Source organism: Rattus norvegicus, chromosome 2 (assembly GCF_036323735.1).
Source record: "Rattus norvegicus strain BN/NHsdMcwi chromosome 2, GRCr8, whole genome shotgun sequence".
In the NCBI taxonomy this organism is placed as follows: Eukaryota; Metazoa; Chordata; class Mammalia; order Rodentia; family Muridae; genus Rattus; species Rattus norvegicus.
The window spans coordinates 41,615,986-41,635,240 of NC_086020.1; the positions used below are offsets into that span (position 1 = coordinate 41,615,986).

At 43.5% G+C, this 19,255-nt stretch overlaps 1 protein-coding gene across 3 annotated transcripts in view; it reads left to right on the top strand.

Moving 5' to 3' along the window:
- Depdc1b (DEP domain containing 1B) overlaps positions 1–19,255 on the top strand; it is a 91,522-nt gene that overhangs the window by 10,300 nt on the left and 61,967 nt on the right. Inside the window, exons 1-2 of one of the 3 annotated variants that reach the window (XM_017590823.3) lie at positions 8,117–8,966; positions 15,809–16,074. In XM_017590823.3, coding sequence (XP_017446312.1) covers positions 15,842–16,074 — 233 coding nt within the window. In that variant the 5' untranslated portion in view covers positions 8,117–8,966; positions 15,809–15,841. Of the gene's footprint in view, positions 1–8,116; positions 9,067–15,808; positions 16,075–19,255 lie in introns of those variants that run through there. The other 2 variants (NM_001107651.1, XM_063281722.1) reach the window with 2 other exon arrangements.

Genomic DNA, 19,255 nt, shown 5'->3' on the forward strand with positions numbered 1-19,255 from the left:
CAAGAAATTAGTAATTTTAAAGTGTCCGTTGGTTGTAATTGTACATGCTAGTGTGTTGCTTAGAATTATGTAAGTACACTGTGTACATGCTTCGTGCCTGAGGAAGCCAGAGGAGGGTGCTGATCGCCTGGGCCAGGAGTTACTGATTGTAAGCCTTTCATGTAGGGGCTGAGAACTGACCCCGGGTCCTCTGCAAGAGCAGCACGTGCTTTTAGCTTGCTGGAGCCATCTCTCTGGTCACAAGAAATGAGTAATAATAACAACAACAACAACAACAATAACAACTTAGAATTATTGTGCATTCCTGCCTATACCTCCTCAGTGCTGAGATTATGAGAGTTAACCCACATACATAGAACAGAAATGGATAATTAAACATTTTACAATTACAATGGTTGATTGATGTGTGTGTGTGTGTGTGTGTGTGTGTGTGTGTGTGTGTGTGTGTGTGTGTGTGTGTGTGTAGGCTCATATGTTGATCACAGAGGACAACTTTTGGAGTCAACTCTCCATTCACCCTGTAGGTGTAGGCCTTGGGATCAAACTCAAACTCTGGTCTTTTTTTTTTTAATCGTTATTAAATTATTTTATTTATTTACATTTCAAAAGTTGCCCCCTTCGTGGTCCCCCTTCCCCAGTTCTCCAGCCCACTCTACCCCTACATCTGAGAGGGTGCTCCCTGACTGGCCTACCTACCCTCACCTCACCCTCACCAGCATCCTTCTTCCCTAAGGCATCAAGTTTCCACAGGATTAGGCACATCCTCTCACACTGAGGCTCTACAAGGCAATCCTCTGCTACACACATACCCTGTGCCATAAACCAGCCCGTGTAAACTCCTTGGTTTTTGTCTTAGTTTCTGGGAGCTCTGCAGGGTGCAGGTGAGTTAACACTGTTGATCTTCCTGTGGGATTGCAATCCCCTTCAGCTTCATCAGTCCTTCCTTTAATTCTTCCATATCAGTCCCCAACCTCAATCCAGTGGTTGACTGTAAGTATCTGCCTTTGTCTCAGTCAGTTGCTGGTAGAGCCTCTCAGGGGACAACCATGTCAGGTTCCTGTCTGTGGGCACAATATGGCCTCAGTAATAGTGTCAGGATTTGGTGTGGTCACTGGATGGCCTTTCCTTCAGTCTCTGCTGCACTTAGACAGGGAAAAATTTGGGTTAAAATTTGAAGATGAGTGGGAGGTCCCCTGCCTCAATTGAGGGTCGTTCCTATCTACTGGATGTGGTCTCTTCCAGTTCTATCCTCCCCACTTTTGGGCAGTTTTGGCTAATGTCATTTCATTGAATCCTGGGAGCCTCTCACATCCCAGGTCCCTGGAAAGTTTTAGGACCCCCTCCCCCGAATCCTTACTACTGCATAATTTGATTTACTCTCCTGACCCTTTGGGCATCCCTCTTGTTTTTTCCCCATTCCTGGTCCTGCCCCTCCATTTCTCCACAGCCGCCCCTTGCTACCCAGTTCCCTCCCCTGCCTCTGCCTCCCGTGATTATTTTGCTCCTCTTCTAAATGGGTCAAACTCAGGCCTTTACACTTAGCACAAGCACTTAGACTTACTGAGCTGTTTCGTCAACTTGTAAAATTGAAATCTTCACTTTAGTTTATTTGTTTATTCCTTCAACAACTGCTTGTTGGATGCCACTACACACCAGTATTAGGCTGATTTATTATTATTATTATTATTATTATTATTATTATTATTATTATTATTATTTTCTGTTGGGCTATTTCAACAGTTTCCTGCCCAGTTTGCCTGTTCCCACTCTGTGACCCAGGTCTTCCCTGTCCAATCATTGTTGGCACAGTAGCCAGAGTAGCACTTAAAAACATTTCAGATCTTGGCCCTTGCCTGCTCAAACATTTTAAATGTACTTTTCATTAAATTAGAACTTTAATAGAATTGTATTTACTTCTCATTAAACAAACATTTTGATCCCACAGACTATAATGTATCCCTTGCTGTACCCTGTATCTGATCTCTCTCTATCCCACTTCCCTTCACCTCCAGTGTCAGGTTCCTTGTGCTCTCTGGATAGGGTAGGCATGAACCTGTCTCAGGCTTCTCTGTGGTCTTCTCCTTTTCCTGGCTTAAGGTTGTTCCCCACTCAGCTCCCTTTACTTCAGCCATACCCACTATTCACATAGCCCTTGGTCAGTTATAGCTTCTTTTATTATTGGGATAAGAAGAGCATTTCTCCACACCATCTTCTGCTTTTCTTGTTTGCATTCAATCACCTCAAGATATATCTCCTCCCTTACATGGGTGTATGAGTGTGTATGTGTGTGTGTGTGTGTGTGTGTGTGTGTGTGTGTTCCTATTATATCTAGTTCCTTATCACTTCTTATTTAGGGATGCCAACAATAGGCAAGAGGGACCGCATCATCTACTGCATACTTGTTGAATCAGTGAGTAGCCAAATAATAGATCCTTGAGTATTTTGAGAATGTTCATTTTTTAAACTGCTGAGATAATTTTATTTAATAGTTAAATAATTACAATGAAATTATATAGTTTTTAAAAGAATTATTTTTTATTCATCTTTACTACTTTCTTTTTCACCCACTACTCCTCTTGGTGACTGCCATTAATGAGAGTTCTGGAGAGCCATTTATGAATGAGGTGGTGGTACAGACTAATAGCAGTGCAAATCAAGCCAGGCTTTTAGCTCTTAGAACCTTAGCAAACGAATACTTTTTAAAAGAGTTATTTTATTTTCAAATGAAATATCTGTGTATCTGTGTGTGCATCTCTCTTTCTCACTCTCTCTTTATTGTGCTTGCACATCTCTGAGTGTACATCTCTCTCTCTCTCTCTCTCTCTCTCTCTCTCTCTCTCTCTCTCTCTGTGTGTGTGTGTGTGTGTGTGTGTGTACCTTAATGCATATACCTGCAGAGGCCAGAAGAGGGAGTGATATGCCTTGGAGTTGAAGATATAGGCGGTTGTAAGCTGCTCAATATGGATGATGGGAACTGAACTCTGGTCCTCCAGAAGAGCAGGAAGCACTGTTAACCACTAAACCATCTCTCCAGCCCCTACAAGTAGCCATTTTTGATGACTAAAATACCAATAAAAATGCTGAATGCACCCCGGGCATCCTGAAGAGCTAAAGTCTTGTGTAAGCAGTGAGTGACTTGTATGAGAGGAGCTGGACTGAATGTCATATCCTGGAATCCTCTGGATGTCAAGGCAGAGCTCAGCCACTCTCTGGTCAGGGACTGAGAAGCACAATGACCAACACAGAGCATTCTTGAGGCAAAGTGCTTTCCGCTGCTCAGCTTGCAGCTTCCTGATGCCAGCGGCAAGTCAGTGACAACCAGTTCTCAGTGTAATGACACTCATCCCGTGAAAATGTTTGCACATTGACAGTCTCACACTTAAGTGTGTCACAGAAGAGAACACACAGCAAGTTATTAAAGCTGTTATTACACTCAGGATGTAGAAATGGGTGCAATGATTTAATGGAGACATAACTGGGAGTTACACTTAGTGGGACTGTAATGTAATTAAATACACAGTTCCTATTCAGTGAACCCAAGTTCAACCCAAACTTTAATCAGGGGGCTGAAAGATAGTTAAAGACATTGGCTTTTATCATTTTTAGTTTTTCAATTATGATTGAAAGTCATATACATATGCACAGATATGTATACATATACACATATATATCATGCCTGGTAAAGGTTCCTTGGATACATAAATTACTGGTTCCTCTAAAATGTCTTTATATAAATATCTGTTGAATTTTATTTTGATGGTCCATTTTGATTTTGAAGGTATTAGTAAAACCATTCAAACTAAGTTATCTGTTATCCCAGAGTTTGGAGTCCCACACAGGAGAATCTGGGGGTGATCACTGGTCAATCAGTCAAGCCAGTTGGTGCACTCCAGATTTAGTGAGAAACTCTGTCTAAGAAAAGAAGAGAGAGAGATAGAGAAAGACACTCGATGTTGCCTTTTGACCTGTACGTGGGAATGGGCAGATGAGCCCACCAATGCAAATTTAAAAGGGCAAAAGGAAGTGGTATTCTTTAAAGGAAGATGCAGATTATATTTAAATAATATATAGACTAAAGCAGAAAATAAAAGTAGAAAAATAATACATTCTTATAAGTACACCTATGTATATACATTTTCATATATATCACACAAGTGCATAATTCTATTCACAAATGAATTTATATAAATATAAATATATACTTATTGTTCTTGACAAAGTATTATTATATAGCTTAATCTGGCCTCAAATTCATGATTCTCCTGTTGCAGCCTTCCATGTGCTGAAGTCATAGGCATCTAACATCAGTGATAGATGTTTCAATAAAAGAGGCAACAATGGATCTAAGAATGTGGCAGAGCTGAATGAGAGCTTGCCTGACATGCATGAAGTCCTGGGTTCAAGACCAGCTTAGGCTATATGAGAAAAACAAACATCATCAACAAAACCCAAACTGCTTCATTCTGGGCTCATTCAGTGGAGGGAGAGAGAAAGAATTACAGTATACCCATATATGGAAAACCATAGACTAAATTACAGAATTTCCCTTGCACTCAAATGTTCTAAAAAGGAAGTTAAACCATTTCAATATTGATACAAAGGTATATGATAATTAGGACAATCATGTTTGGATGTAAAATGTTCCCCATAGGCTTACATGTTTGAATAGTGGGTCCGCAGCTGGTGGTACTGTCTAGGAAAGTTGAAGGACTTTTAGAACATGGATTCTCACTAAAAGAAGAAGGTCTCAGGGGCAGGTCAGCTCCTCTTCACACTCTGCTTTCTGAATGAACATAGAAAAGGGAACAGTGGGAAAGACCATATCCTCCACCTCCTAGTTTATATTCCAGAGAAATGATTCCCAACTGGATCTCCTGATGAGATTAACACTGATGATCAACCTACATATAATCAAAAGGAAATGCTATTCACATATGTGGAAAGATAAAGGCACATGATAGGCCAGAGCTTTCCCGAAGAGCCACACACTCAGGTGTAAGTGACCTATAATCAAGGAATACTCACTTCAAACACAAGCAACTATTTAAACACAGCTATTTAAATACCATGAAATCAGCAAGAACGTGCAGGTATTTTCACACTTAAGGTGTGTCTTAGAGAGATGGATTGTTAAGTAGCAGTGCTTGCAATGCAAGCTGACTCCGTGAGTTTGACTCCCACTACCTACTGGGGAAAGGGAGAACTGACTGAATAGATGGTCTTCCTTCCCCCTTTCTTTCACACACACACACACACACACACACACACACACACACACACACACACACAAGGTGATATGTGTGCATTTACTCTCATGTATGTGCAACACACATGGAATTATAATAAGTAGTAAAAAAAGTTGAACGTTGGGAGACCATTTCCCTCTTTGCTTTATATTCTGAAATAAGAGCTAAGTATATGACACTTTTTTTGGGTCATTTCCAGGAATCCAACAACTGCAGATATAGGCTGATACATTCTGTGTCAGACGTCACAGTGTGCTTTGTCATTGGTGACAATGACTTCTGACGTGGTAACCTTTGCTGCAGTCATATATGAAACAGAGGCTAATGTTCTTGGATCATCCAAAATAGTCTTGAAATTTTAGATAGAAGTGAAGAGAGGCCTCAGGCTTAGAGAGTTACAAGCCTGGTTTCCTCCCACCTAGACATCCAATGGGGCACTAAAATGTTATGCAGAACAAGTATTGCTGGCTGCCATGTCTGGGTTCAGCATTACAGGACGTCTACCTTCTCCTTTCTCTGCCTACATAGTCTAACCAAGTCCTCCCCATATTTCAAAAACAAGAAAAAATCTCCATAAAGGTGGAACCTCTTTATTGAGTAATCTTTATCTTACTGGTAGAAAACGAATAGACAAACAACAAAAATGCCCCTCCTCTGTCTCATGTTCGCAACTAACCAAAATAAAACAAACAAACAAACAAACAAACCACCACCACCACCACCACCACCACCACCACCACCAAAACCAAAACCAAAACCAAAACAGATCTAGGTAGATGGTACGTGTTCTGAAGATAACCAAGCAGTGCAGGAGTGGTGTGGTATGAAACCTCATAGCTGAGGTCAGGGAATGCTTGTAGGAAGACTGTGGGGTAGCGCTGATGGAGAAGGCTGTACAAGGAGCTGGGTAAGCACTGTCCTGGCAGGAAACTGCAGACTCTGAAGCAGGAGTGTGTTTGAGAAACAGGAAGAAGCCCGGCCAGGAGTGAAAAATAGGTGGAGGGGAAGAAAGCACTGGATTTGGGGAGGAGTGTGTGGGAATTGTGGAACTGCTCTTATGTGATCTCAAAGGCCTGATAGATGGCCAGCGGTGTTTTTACACAATGTCCACATAGGCTACCTTTGTGGATCTTTGGATATATGCCTTTCAAGTTAATGGAAATTATCATCTGTGGCTCATAGGGGACTTGGGAAAATGCTGCTGAAGAAGCTAGTGTGATTTTGTTTTCAAGGGTAGCTCCTTTTAAAAATGTTTTATCTTTAGTTATGTCTGGGTACCTGTGTCTGTATGTGGGTAGGTGCATGTGAACACAGTTGCCTGTGGAGGCCTGAATAGGCAGGCACTGGATCTTCTTGAGTTACGGGTCATTGTGAGCTGCCTGATGTGGGTGCCAGGATATGAACTCTGGTATTCTGTAAAGGCAGTATGGGCTGTTAACTGCTGAGCCATCTCTCTAGCTCCTGAGGTCATTATTTTAACTATTGCTATATACTACTCATCATTTGAGTACCTTCATGGATTATTTCCAGTCCTTAACATCAACTCTGCAAGACAACCATCAAGATTTCCATTTTGCCAGTGTGTAGAGGGGAATTTAACAACTGGGCTTGAAGTCACTTGGCTTGTGAGTACACTGGTCGTTATTGAAATGGAAATCTAGATCTAGCAAATTTCTGTTTGTGAGTTCCATGGGAGTCGAAAGCAGCATAATTTGAGGGTGGGCATACCATCATGGTGGACAAAACTCTAGAATTTCTTTTCCATCTGCCTCTTGTACTAAAGTATACAGGCATCTTTTTGGCAACCTTCATCACAGACAAGCAGAACTGTTTCACAATGTTTGGAGGTGTAAGAAGCATATATATATGTATATATATACATATATAAATGTAATTACATATAAATGCAGCAACTCAAGCAGCTTTTGTTTGTTTGTTGTCTTTCATAATAAGATTAAATATACACTTGGATCAGGTGGGATGAGGTGAAGAGTTCATCCTTTGTTCAGCAATCTCTCTTTTAAAATTTGTATCGATTTATTTTATTATGTATGTGTGCTCATGTCTGAGTACAACCTAACACACTCCTGAGAGTCAGAGCATAACTTGTGGGAGTCATTTCTCTCCTTCCACCTTGTAGGCCCCTAGGACGTAACTCATGGCATTCCCTGGCCTTAGCAAAAAGTGCCTTTACTACCAGAGCCATCTCACCCCAGGCCCTCAGAAAATTTGAACTGAGTGCATCCAGGTTTGATTTCATAATCTTGGTTTCTTTTTTTCTCCTCCTCCTCCTCCTCCTCCTCCTCCTCCTCCTCCTCCTCCTCCTCCTCCTCCTCCTCCTCCCCCCTCCTCCTCCTCCTCCTCTCTCTCCTCCTCCTCTCCTTCCTCCTCCTCCTCCTCCTCCTCCTCCTCCTTCTCCTCCTCCTTCTTCTTCTTCCTTTTTCTTTTGAATGACTCACTGAGTTTAATTAGGGTTTCATACCCAAACATGGTTGTAGTGCTATTTACTGGAAGAAAATAGACCGCGTCTCTCAGCAGCCAATAATTTCCAATTTCCAATAATCTCATCACTACTGGTCTCGAGTGCCCGTCCCTGGTATGCTAGAATATTGATTGACAGGCTCCATCGCGTGCAGGTCTTGTACAGGTAATCACATTTGTTGTGAATTCATGAGTGCAACCACCAGGTCAGTCATAGTATGTCCAGAAGACAGTATCCCGCAGCTTTCTTCCCTATACCTCAGCTCATTCTTTCTGTACCCTCTTATACCATGTTTCCTGAAGGGGGTGTTCCTGCAAGTGTCTCATGCGCAGCCCTATTTGTTCTCAGCACTTTTACCAGTGTCCGAATTAATCACTGTCTATTGAATTAACCACTGTCTGTTTATTGCATAGTAGCTTCTACGATCAAGGAGTTGTTGTTCAGCAGTCTCCCGTCCTCGTCTTCACTTAGGAGGCCAGGCATCGATCCATAAGCTGAGTTAAAGGCATACAGTAGAAAGTGAAGTCATTTGTCTCTTTGACCAGTTACAAGTCGGACCAACAATTCTCACGGGCAGAAGTATAGGTGATTCAGTGCAGAGAAGACGAATTCATCAGCCCCATAAACAAAGGACTGACAATTTCAATCAGATTGCTAAATACGAAACGTAAGTTCAAGGAGGAGAAAGATTACTGTACTTTATCAAGAGAACACAACAGAAGCTGACCAGGCCTCCTTATAGTTCAAAAAGTCTTTCCACAGTCCTTATGGCGGACTGCCTTTATCTGCTTTATAAATGTTCTTCCTCTTGGACAGCTGTCAACTCGCTTCCTTTCACCACCCACTTCTTCCTCTCTTTGCTACCCGAGTGTTGACAGGAATTATCTACAGGTTCCAGCTAGGTTTGGCTCACTGGGCTCTGAGTCTGCAGAGCTCGTGTTCTGAGTGGGCTCGCAGCAGGGAAGGTCCGGGTAGGTAGGGTTTGGGCAGCGCCATCCATTGCCTGCTAGGCGGTACCCTGCGCCACCAGTCACCTCTGCGAGCGTCTGAGCGCCCTCTGGCGAGGAGGAAGTGTCTTTCTCTTCTAGCTGCGAGAGGTGAGCTGCGAGAGGCTCAACCTCGGGTAATGAAATCCAGGACACCCATAGCCCCGCCCACCACGCAGTTCCTGTCACGTGCCCCGGCGCTGTCCAATCAGCGCCCTGAAGCTCCCGGCTTGTGATTCAAACTGCGGCGCGGTGAGTTCTGTGGTCCGCGCTGGCGTTGCCCCACCACTGCTGCGGGTTGGGAATGGAGCACCGCATAGTGGGACCCGGGCCGTACCGAGCCACCAGGCTGGTGAGTGAGAGTGGGGCCGATCCGATCCCGCGTCGCTGTCACCGCTGAGACTCGGGGGCTGCGGGTGCTGGTGGTCGTGTGTCTGCTGGGGTCCTGTGTTCACTTTGCCCTGTAGCGGGCAGACGAGGCCCGGAGCCAGCCCCACCAAGGTGGCATGAACTTCATCTGCCGCCGGTGGTTGGGTTCTCGGCTGTAGACGACGCCTTCAGCCTTAATGGGAACCGAACGTCAGGAGATCGTGTTCCCCTTTGTCCTAGGAACCTACTCTAGTTTCCAGGGCAAGATCGACCATGGGTGTAGCCATAGGACCACTCTATGGGTGTAGCTCTTGCAGACTGCGGTGATCAGGCAGGGCGTGACTCCTTCCTGAGTGATATTGTTGACACTTGACACTTCTTTGTAACAGTGCACAGCGCAGAGGTGGATTACCCCTCTAAGGTTCCTGCCCCTGGCGTTTCAGTTGTCAGCACCTACTTCACATACGGATCAGTTCTGATAAGTGATCTGAAAGATGTGCGGTTGCATCAGGGTGAGGGTCTTTCTCGTGGAAACACATTTTGACACTCAAACACTTACTTGTAGGAGGAAGTAACTTTACTGACTTCTGCCTCAAACGGATTAGGACAATGGGATAGACACAAAGTTTTAGAGGACTTTGAGTTTAGTCTGTGAAGACTCTTTGCTGCACTGCCTTGCAATCGAGTCTCACTGCTCTCTACTCTGGAAAAGGTGGGTATGAATAGCCAAACGTATGTTTTAGACTCATATGCTAGAGACGTAGTTTTCTTTCTTTCCAGAGCCAGGCAGCCTGTGTTCTGTGGAGTCAAGCCACCTTCCATGGTTGAGAAGTTAGGTTTCAGGCAGCTTGTCCTTTATGTTTTATTAGACTTACAGGGCACTTGGAGACTCAAATAAAGATTATGAATCTTCTTTACACAAAAGAGCACATGCCACACGTGAAGTTTCTCTTAAGATTTTAGGGTCTGTGGTACTGTTTCATTTGGCTGAAAAAACATATTTGCATAGGGTCATTGGTCCGGGCTGGCCTCATGTCAGTGGTTTTTCCAATGGAACTCATTCATCTGGTGATTTGACTTGTACTAGGTGGTGTCACGTGGTACCCTAGTCCTCAGTGTTGATCGAATCAAGTGTCTCTGACAGATTTGCTCAGATTCTTTACATAGTGGGCTCATGGCGTCATGACATTTGGTTCTCATTTCTTTGGCCAAAGCAAGTGAAATGGCTGAATCTAAAATCTAGAGATTCATTTCTATTAAAATTACATTATTATCATCATCATTATTGTTGTATGTTTTTGTATTTTTATGCAAGGAGGTTGGAGGGCAACGGTGTAAAGTCGTATCTTTCCTCCACGTTTATGTGCAAGGATGGAACTCAGGTTGCCAGCCTTGTGTGGCAAGTACTTTATTCACTGGGCCGTTTTCTACTTTTTAGTGTGGCGAGGTGGTAAAAGTCAGATTGCTAAGATTGCTAAGGTGAAGAGGTTTGGCGGCATCGTTGCGTAATCCACTAAACATCCAGAATGATGGATGAATAATGAATAATGAATGTAGGTTTTCTTTAGGGCTTGCTTCTAAGAGGTATGAACAGTGACATCAAAATAAAGATAGTCTTAGAAATGTAGACTTTAGCAAACTATAATGGCAGTCCTCCCTTATCTGGAAAGGATACGTTGCAAGAACCCCAGTGTGGTTGGTTTGAATAAGATTGGTCCTCATAGGCTCATATATTTAAATGCCTTGTCACCAGGGAGTGGAACTGTTTGAAACATTACAAGGATTGGGAGGTGTGGCCTTGTTGGAGGAAGTGTGTCACTCCCTGATGACTTTGAGGTTTGAAAAGTCCATTCTAAGCCCAGAATCCCTGTCTCAGTCTGTGTGTCAGGATGTAACTCTTAGCTGTTTCTCCAGTGCCTGCTGCCTGCTGCCGTGCTCCCTGTCATGATGCTAAAGAATGAAGCCCCTCAAACATTAAACAAGCTCCCAATTAAAATGCTTTTCTGTAGAAGAGATGCCTTGGGTCATGGTGTTTCTTCACAGCAATAGAACAGTGACCAAGACACACAACAAATGCTTAAAACTATGATAGTACCAGACCTCATATACATTATATATAGTATGTGGTTTTTGTACATATACCTATGATGATTTAATTTGTAAATTAATACACTAAGAATAACAACAATAATAACAAAATGGAGCAATTAATATATTCTACTAATATTTCCCTATATATTCACTGTAATACTTTGGTGCTAGTGGTCATTAAAATAAAGATTACTTGAGCACAGGCACTGTGAAACCTTACCAATTGCCCTGATAACCTAAACACCACTAAATGCCTACTGTGTGAGTGGCATATGTGGTGTGGACACAGTGAACATTGAGCTCATTCATGTCCTTGATGGGGAGGAGGCAATTCCACTCTGCCTCCCAGAGCTGCATGCAATTGAAAACGTAGGAAGTGTAAATTTTTGGAATTTTCTATTATTCAGACTCCTGTTTACTGAAATTTTGAATAAGCATTGATTATTATATCTTCCCTTGGGGTAGAAAAAACAAACGTATCTCATCCTCTACACAATTTATTCACAGTACTTGTTCAAGGGAAACAAAGGGAATCTTGGAGTGACAGGTCCTTATCCTGTCTTATGATAAAAATGAATATAATGATTGGAACTGTTTTAAATGCCCTTGTGGTGGTTTGAATCAGAATGGCCCTCAAGGGCTCATATATTTGACTTCTTAGTCATCAGGGAGTGGCACTACTTGAGAAGGACTGGGAGGTATGGGTTCGTTGGAGTAGTTGTGGCCTTTTTGGAGGAAGTGTGTCACTAGGGTAAGCTCTGAGGTTTAAGAGCCAGGCCAGGCCCAGCGTCTCTCTCCCTGCTGCCTGCCGCTGAACATGTAGAACTCTTAGCTACTTCTCCAGCACCATTCTATCCGCGCGTTGCCATGCTTCCCTCCATGATGGGAATGAACTAAACCTCTGAAAACTGGAAGCAAGCCCAGACTTAATGCTTTGTTTTGTAAGAGTTGCTGTGGTCATGGAGTCTCTTCACAGCAGTAGAACACTGACTAAGGTAAATCGTCTTCACAGAACTGTACAGGCCGCCTCTCCTCATGCTCGCAGAGGTTCAGTGTACAGATGCTGCTGGATTCTCTTTCACATTAACATCAAAGGAGGCTGGAAAGGAAAATGCTTTCTTTGCCTTTTAACCCCTACCTCCTGTGCCATTCAAGTTCAGTTTAGACTAATCAGATAGCTAAACAGAAAAGTATGTGGACGATTAATAAAGGCCCTTCAGCTTTATCGGAATTTATCGCATTTTTGAATTGACTAATTCAGCTTCCAGTTTTATTAGATATTTGAGAAATCGAATGTTAAACATTGGGATTTGGAAGATTTGGAAGTGATAGCCAGTTTTACCCTCCCCCCCAAAGTGAGGGGTGCTCTTACCAGAAATATAGTTGTTATTAAAAGTAAAGACTGCAAGCAGTTTGTGAATATAATCCAGCCATGTCTTAAAGCTTTTATTGAATAAATAATCTTTTAACTGGTTCTCGCTTGTCCTTCACACCTGGCTCTCCTTCCCCTTTTCTTGGCCTGTTCTTTCTTTCAACAGCAACTTCCTGCCCCTTTAGCAGGAGCTTGGGGAACCTATTAGTACACAAGTCTGTGTCCTCCACAGTGGTTTGCTGTACTGTCTAATAATGTATAACAGCTTCAGGTTCTTAAGCACTGATGTCTAGCTTGAAAACAAAAGTTTTATAGCTTAAGTACATTTTTATGGTAAAAATGAAATGAAAGACCCAATTCAGGACCATATAGGAGTTAGTCACCTTCTTATTCATCATCATTGAAACAACTGTCTTAAAAAAAAAAAAACTCTTGTAAAAATAGTTTACAAAAGACTTCCACTGTATAGTTTGGAACAAATCCCTAACTTTTTGGAAGATAGTCACCATCAGAATCTGGTTCATGAATCAAGCTGGGTGAGGAGAATTTTTGAGAACTTGGGAGAGGCAAAAGCCTTGTGATCTTGGTTTGTCCATAATGTGGTGGTTCTTGGAAGGTGCATCCGTGCCCTTCCCAGGCGTCATAAGTAGGAGTGGGATTACTTTAATTACCTGTCTTCGTCTCCATCACTATACAGAATGATGTTCCTAAGCACGAGTTGTCCGTGTGAACGTATGTCTACAGCCTAAGTTCATGTGAACTTTGCTCATGACCTGGCCTGATGCCCTGAATACAGACGGCTCTTGCGTGAGGCTTTAGTCTGCCTCCTTTTTAGTCTCCACTCACCTAGGTTCAGGACACGGATAGAATAGTAACAGTTACTGTGTGAGGATCATACAAAGGCACAGAGGGGAGAAAGATTAGAACATATGCCTGCTGTCCGAGGAACAAAACCGGCAGCCATTCATTCACGCGTTTACATCCTAGTCCAGAGCCTCCTGAGGGTGGGATTAGTTCTGAGGCACGCCAGGAACATCGCTGCAGTGTTCGTGTTGTCTCTGGCGTAGGCTGTGGAAAGCCCTGCGTGCTTTTGTATAGTGACCAGTCTCTGATGCTCTCAGTAGCCCCTCACTGCTGCCGGTCAGTAGACTGCTGGGATGTGAGCTAGGTGGGTCATAGCAGAAAACTCCCTTATGGACATCCTGCTTTCCTGTCTCTAAAGCAATCTCACTTGTGAAAAAGGAGGCTCACTGATTCTATCCCTGGCATTTGGGAGCCTAAGGAAACTGGATTATTTTTACGGTACTTAATGTGTACCAAACCTTATGCAAACAGTCAGTGGAAGATCTGGGATTAGAACCCTGGTCTCACCCAGCATCTCATGTTTCCCCTGTTCTTTAGAGACTGATTCTGTCCTTTTGAGGTGGCCCAGCCTCTCATTAAGTTCAAGGCCAGGATCACTGTGCTGTGTACTAATCTGATGGGTTTATTTTTTTAAAAGATTCATGAACCACGTTTAAGCAGGGGCCACATGACTCTGATTTGACTGGAGTGGATTAGATAGCACACTAAGCATGCTACCCTGTTTCTTAGCAGACTGACCCTGGGAAACACCTAACTCCACGGCTCTTCTTTTGATTCCTTTTTTTGGAGATGGGGAGCAGGAGGGAGGGGGACAGGAGGGATATCTTGTTTTGTAGCTCAGGGTAGCCTTTAAGTCATTCCTCTTGCCTTAACCAGGAGACTATGGTACATGCTGCCACACCAGCTAGCTTCCATGATTTTCACATATCAGAATCTCAACTGTTTTGAGTTTTAGTTTGCTCTACATTTCTACAGAGATGTGTTAACCGTGCACAGCTACATGTTTATTGACAGAGACGGCACTGAATCTTGGAGACTCAATTCAGGGATCTTTTCTGCATACTTGTTCAACTTTAATGGCCACACCCACTCTGATAGTAATGGTGGTAGCAATCTCTGAGTAAGTTTTACTGAGCATTAGGACAGACACTGCGATAGGCTTTTCCTTTTTATTTTTTATGTCTCCAGTCTTTGTTGCTGAGGATACGCAGGCTTGGCTAGCAGTGAGTATGAGGCTGGCCTGTTAGCCATTAGCAGAGCAGGCTGCTATTCCAGTCACACTGGGCATCAGAGTCTAGGCTCTGTCTATTCAGCCTTCTGTGTCCCTGTAGCATCTGAGTATGCCATGCCTCACTAAACCGTGTTCTTCCAGAGGAGCCTCACAACCAAGCATCCTCTCAGGCCAGCAAAGGTTGTGGGAGAACTTCACTGCCACACGAGAACAGAGGTGCTTTACCGTTGGTGTGTATGCTTGGAAATGCCTATCTAGCGATTCTTTTGAAACAGCCTTTTCTCTAGTCTTGAGGTCATTAGTGTTGACCAGTTTTTCCTGATCACACGCAGCTCCCTTCTTAACCCATGTGGTTACTGTCCGGAGTGAAGCGTTTGATGAGCGAAGCCATATTAAACATGGGGCTTCTGGAAAGGAATTATGCGTAATGGGCAAGATTTTTGGGGGGTAGTTGGTGTTTCACTATGTACTCTGAGTTGGGCCTGGGCTAGCCCTGAACTCAAAATCCTCCTGCCTCAGCTTCCTCAGTGCTGGGGTTATAGCCGGAGTGTGCAGTCTTGTGCCTAGCTCTGAGCATAGTTCTACCCGTTATTTACTACCATTAGCTTCCTGCGTGTGAGTGTCAGCCCCAGCAGAACTTTCTAGAGTGTCTTCAGTAGCTACTCATGAATGAATAAAGGAGGAACAATACTCGAGAAGTTGCATTTTCCCTGTTTCTCTTCCTTAAATAGGTTCTGCTCTTGTTTCAGTTGTAACAAAATAACCATAACGTGGACTTTTGTAACTGTTTCTGACTGTGTAGGTCTGTGGCATTACTTGCAGTCACATTGTTTTGTAATCATTACTTTATAACTATTCATTCCTCAGGACTTTAAGAGTTTGAAGACTGAAAGTAAAACACCAAATCTCCATCTGTTATTCCAGGGTGCTTTAATTTAAAAAATTTGACTTTATCTGTCTATCTACCTACTTACTTGCCTATTAATGTATTAATTTGTGGTTCAATCCATTTATCATCCAAGTTAGTATCTTGTATAAGCTAAATAGTCCCTAGTTTTCAAGCAGTTTAAATGGAAAACTGCTATTTCTTGATTTAAATATTTGGGATGATTAACCTTAAAAAAAAAAATTAGTGGATGACTAAACGCCCTTGTGTCTTTTGCCTAGTGGAACGAAACAGTGGAGCTTTTCCGGGCCAGGATGCCTTTACGGAAACATCGTTGTCGGTTCAAGAGTTATGAGCATTGCTTCACGGCATCGGAGGCTGTGGACTGGCTGCACGAGCTTCTGAGAAACAGTCAAAACTTTGGCCCCGAGGTAACTCGCAAGCAAACAGTCCAGCTGCTGAGAAAATTCCTCAAGAATCACGTTATCGAGGACATCAAGGGAAAATGGGGCCAGGAGGACTTTGAAGACAACCGTCACCTGTACAGGTAATGGCAGTGTGCAAACTCTGAAGAAGGGACACAGGCAGAGTCAGTGCCTGTCTGGTCAGCATCTGGAAACTTCCTGAAGTGAAAGAACTTGCTGGGTTCAGTGAAGCGATGATACTTCTCTTTGCAATGTGCTTAAGCGCCTAGATGAATGGGCTGTTAAAATAAAACCAGTCACCATTTGTCTTGCTCTGTCAGGGCACCACAGAGCAGGCTTTTCTTGCAAAAGATTTCCATGTCTGGCAGGGTGGGTGCAGTAACTTAGTACTTCTAGAGTATCAGAAAGGGTGAAACAGTACTGGGTTTATGGTAACTTAGTACTTCTAGAAAACCTGAAAAGGGTGAAACAATACCTCTGGGTTTAGTTTTGCTGAGCACTAAGGATCAGAATATTCGGGAAGATTGTCTGGTCTTGAAATTGCTCAAGGAATATGTGTGGGATTGTATTAGATGTCCTTAATGTCTCTAACTGGCCTGTCACTGCAAGCCTTCCCTTCTCCATAGGATTTGCTGACAGTATTTTATGATGTGGACATTTACCACCAGGTAACCTGAGGGGAAATGGAGCTCTCTCCTTATAGTGCCTTCTGACTGAATGTTGGTATACTTGATTGCTGGAGGCCAAGGAGACTCACCTGAGATTCAGGTGACAGAAGAAGACTGAAAGAGAACGAGGCTACACAAATCAGTAGAACAGAGAGGGGCTGTTGTACTGTCTGTAGAAGCCTGTTGGTGCCAAGCCCTAGAGAGTGTGGAGAGCGCAGGCACACTGCTTGCTTTCCTTTCCCTAACAGGAAGACGAGGACCCTGATTTTAGCACATCCAATGAGCTGTTGGTCTGGGACACATGGCTTTGAGCTAAGAGATGCTGCTGTCTTAAACCTGAGCTATTTCTTTGTTTCCCTCAGACTAGCTTCTGTGCAGAGCAGAGCAGAGTGAGGTGGTCACAAGGATGTGGGGGTAAAGTTGGTACCGTTGTGTGTTTCCTGCCAGGCCTCCTCTTAGAGCACCCTCAGGAGCTTCCTGTGCCCACATGTCAAGATTCTCATCCGAGCAATCAGCTGCCTCCATTTGGCAGTCGTTTGCTGATCTAAGTTTTACTTAGGGTCTTGGATAGTCTCAGCTTATTCTGAGGCCTGACTGCTTAGTGGGAAGTCTAGTCCAGGCTCCATACACCAGGCTGCATCGGGGCTTCTTAAGTGATTACCCTCGTGGGAGCTTCCTTGCTTGTACCCATCAAGATTTAGCTAGGACCTTTCTGAAAGGCTTCTCTGACTGAGTAGCATCTAAGTTTTTCTATTGTGACCTTAAATAGATTATCTCCCACTGAGCGCCCCTGAGGCTCTGGAATCCTCAGAACACCATACGTATGTATTCTTGACCACTGAGCTGACTACTGAGCTTGATTGCTAGAATACTTCATTGCAGTGTTAAGACTTAACCATGCATCCCTTTTGATAAAAGAATCCACAAGACAGATGGTGTTTCCTCATTAAGCGTAGTGGTTCTTCAGGGTCCACCAAGCATTGGTTCTAGGAACTCCATATATGTGCGTATGTTCCTTATGTAAAAATATAGCTTTGCCTATAACCTAAGTACATTCTCATACTTTAAATTCCCTCTAGATTGCCTAATACCTAATAAGTTGTAATACCTAATGTAAGTTCTACATAAATAGTGGCAGTGCATTTTAGGAAGTACCAAAGGTACATATGTGTCATCCAGATGTAACCACCGTATTCCCAATAAGATTCTGAGCCGGATGCGAGGTGAACAGAATCTGGGGCAAACGTGCTGAGGAGAGACTGAGGGCATGTGGGATGGTGGTGGGCTACAGCGGTGACTTTTCACTTGTGGGTCTAGCATACTACTTGATCCGTGGCAATTCAAGATTTGCTCTTTGGAATTTAATCTTTGAGATGGGGACCTCGTTTGGTTTTTCATGTTGACCTTGAACTCCCAGGGTTAAAGTGATCCTGTCACTTTAATGTCCTAAAGAGCTGGGACTACAGATAGGACCCAGTGAACTGGGCTGGAAGTTTTTTTCTTCACATACTTTTGACCCATGCTTGGGCGAATCTGAGGACAGAACTCATGGGCCTGGAGGGCTGATTTGACTGGGTTTCTCCCTGGTTTCTTAGTTTTGGTAACAGTGTTTGTGAGTTATGAACAGGGCCCTGCTTTGTTATTTAGTATCCGAAAGCTCACTGTCACTTTTTTTTTGCGCTGCATGGGAATTCTGTAAATTAACAACTGACTCTTGCCAGTTACCTAGATTAGTCTCGGATGGAGTTTGTTTAACACTATAAATCATTGGTGAAGGTGTCCGTGACGTGCACCGAGAGTGAGCCGAACAGTGTTTGCCAGCTGCTGCGCACGTGCAGGCTTCCGAGACTGGTGCTGGAGAGAGGTAGCGTCCCACCCTAGTGCTCTAGGGAGGACTACCTTTAGTGACCGGTGTGTCTCCAGCACCTTTCCTCAGGTGAGAAGCACTGAATCCAGGCTCTCACAGAGGCTGAGGATGGGAGAATAAGCCAAAGCAGGGTAGATTGGAAATGGATGGGGAATCAGTCAGTGGTGGTGGACTTGAGGGAATACCTCAAAAGATTCAGAGTTTTGGAAGGGAGTGCTTTCTAAGTAGCCTAGAAAGTGCTGTAAAGGACAAGAAGAGGAGTTTTTGTTGGAAAGAAAGAAACTAACATTCCAGAGCATCTCTGATGTTGCAAACTCAATATGTAATTTGTCATTTACCTCAACTCCCGAAGATATAGTGATAGTTTGCTCCTAACTATATGACTTATTTTCTCTCATGTTGGAGAGAGAGGGTCCTGTTCTCTAGTTCAGGATGGCCTGAACTAGTGACAGTCCTGTCCCTGCCTTCTGAGTGCAGAGAGTACGGGCATGCACCACCACTCCAGGCTTTCCTAAGTATGGAGGTTGGGAAATGAATAAAGCTAGGTTTATAAACATGTTCAGTCATGAGTTAGTAAGGGAGGAGCCACCATTTGAGTCAAGGACCATCTCTAAAGTCGGTGTTCTCGCGCTATGCCAGGCTATCTCAACTTCTACAAGATGAGGCTGACGTAGCTTAACAGATAGATTATTGGTGAATAAACACAGGGACTCATGGGAATGTTTGGTGTGGCTCCTGTAGCCACATAGTTCTTGCGATGCTTAGTGA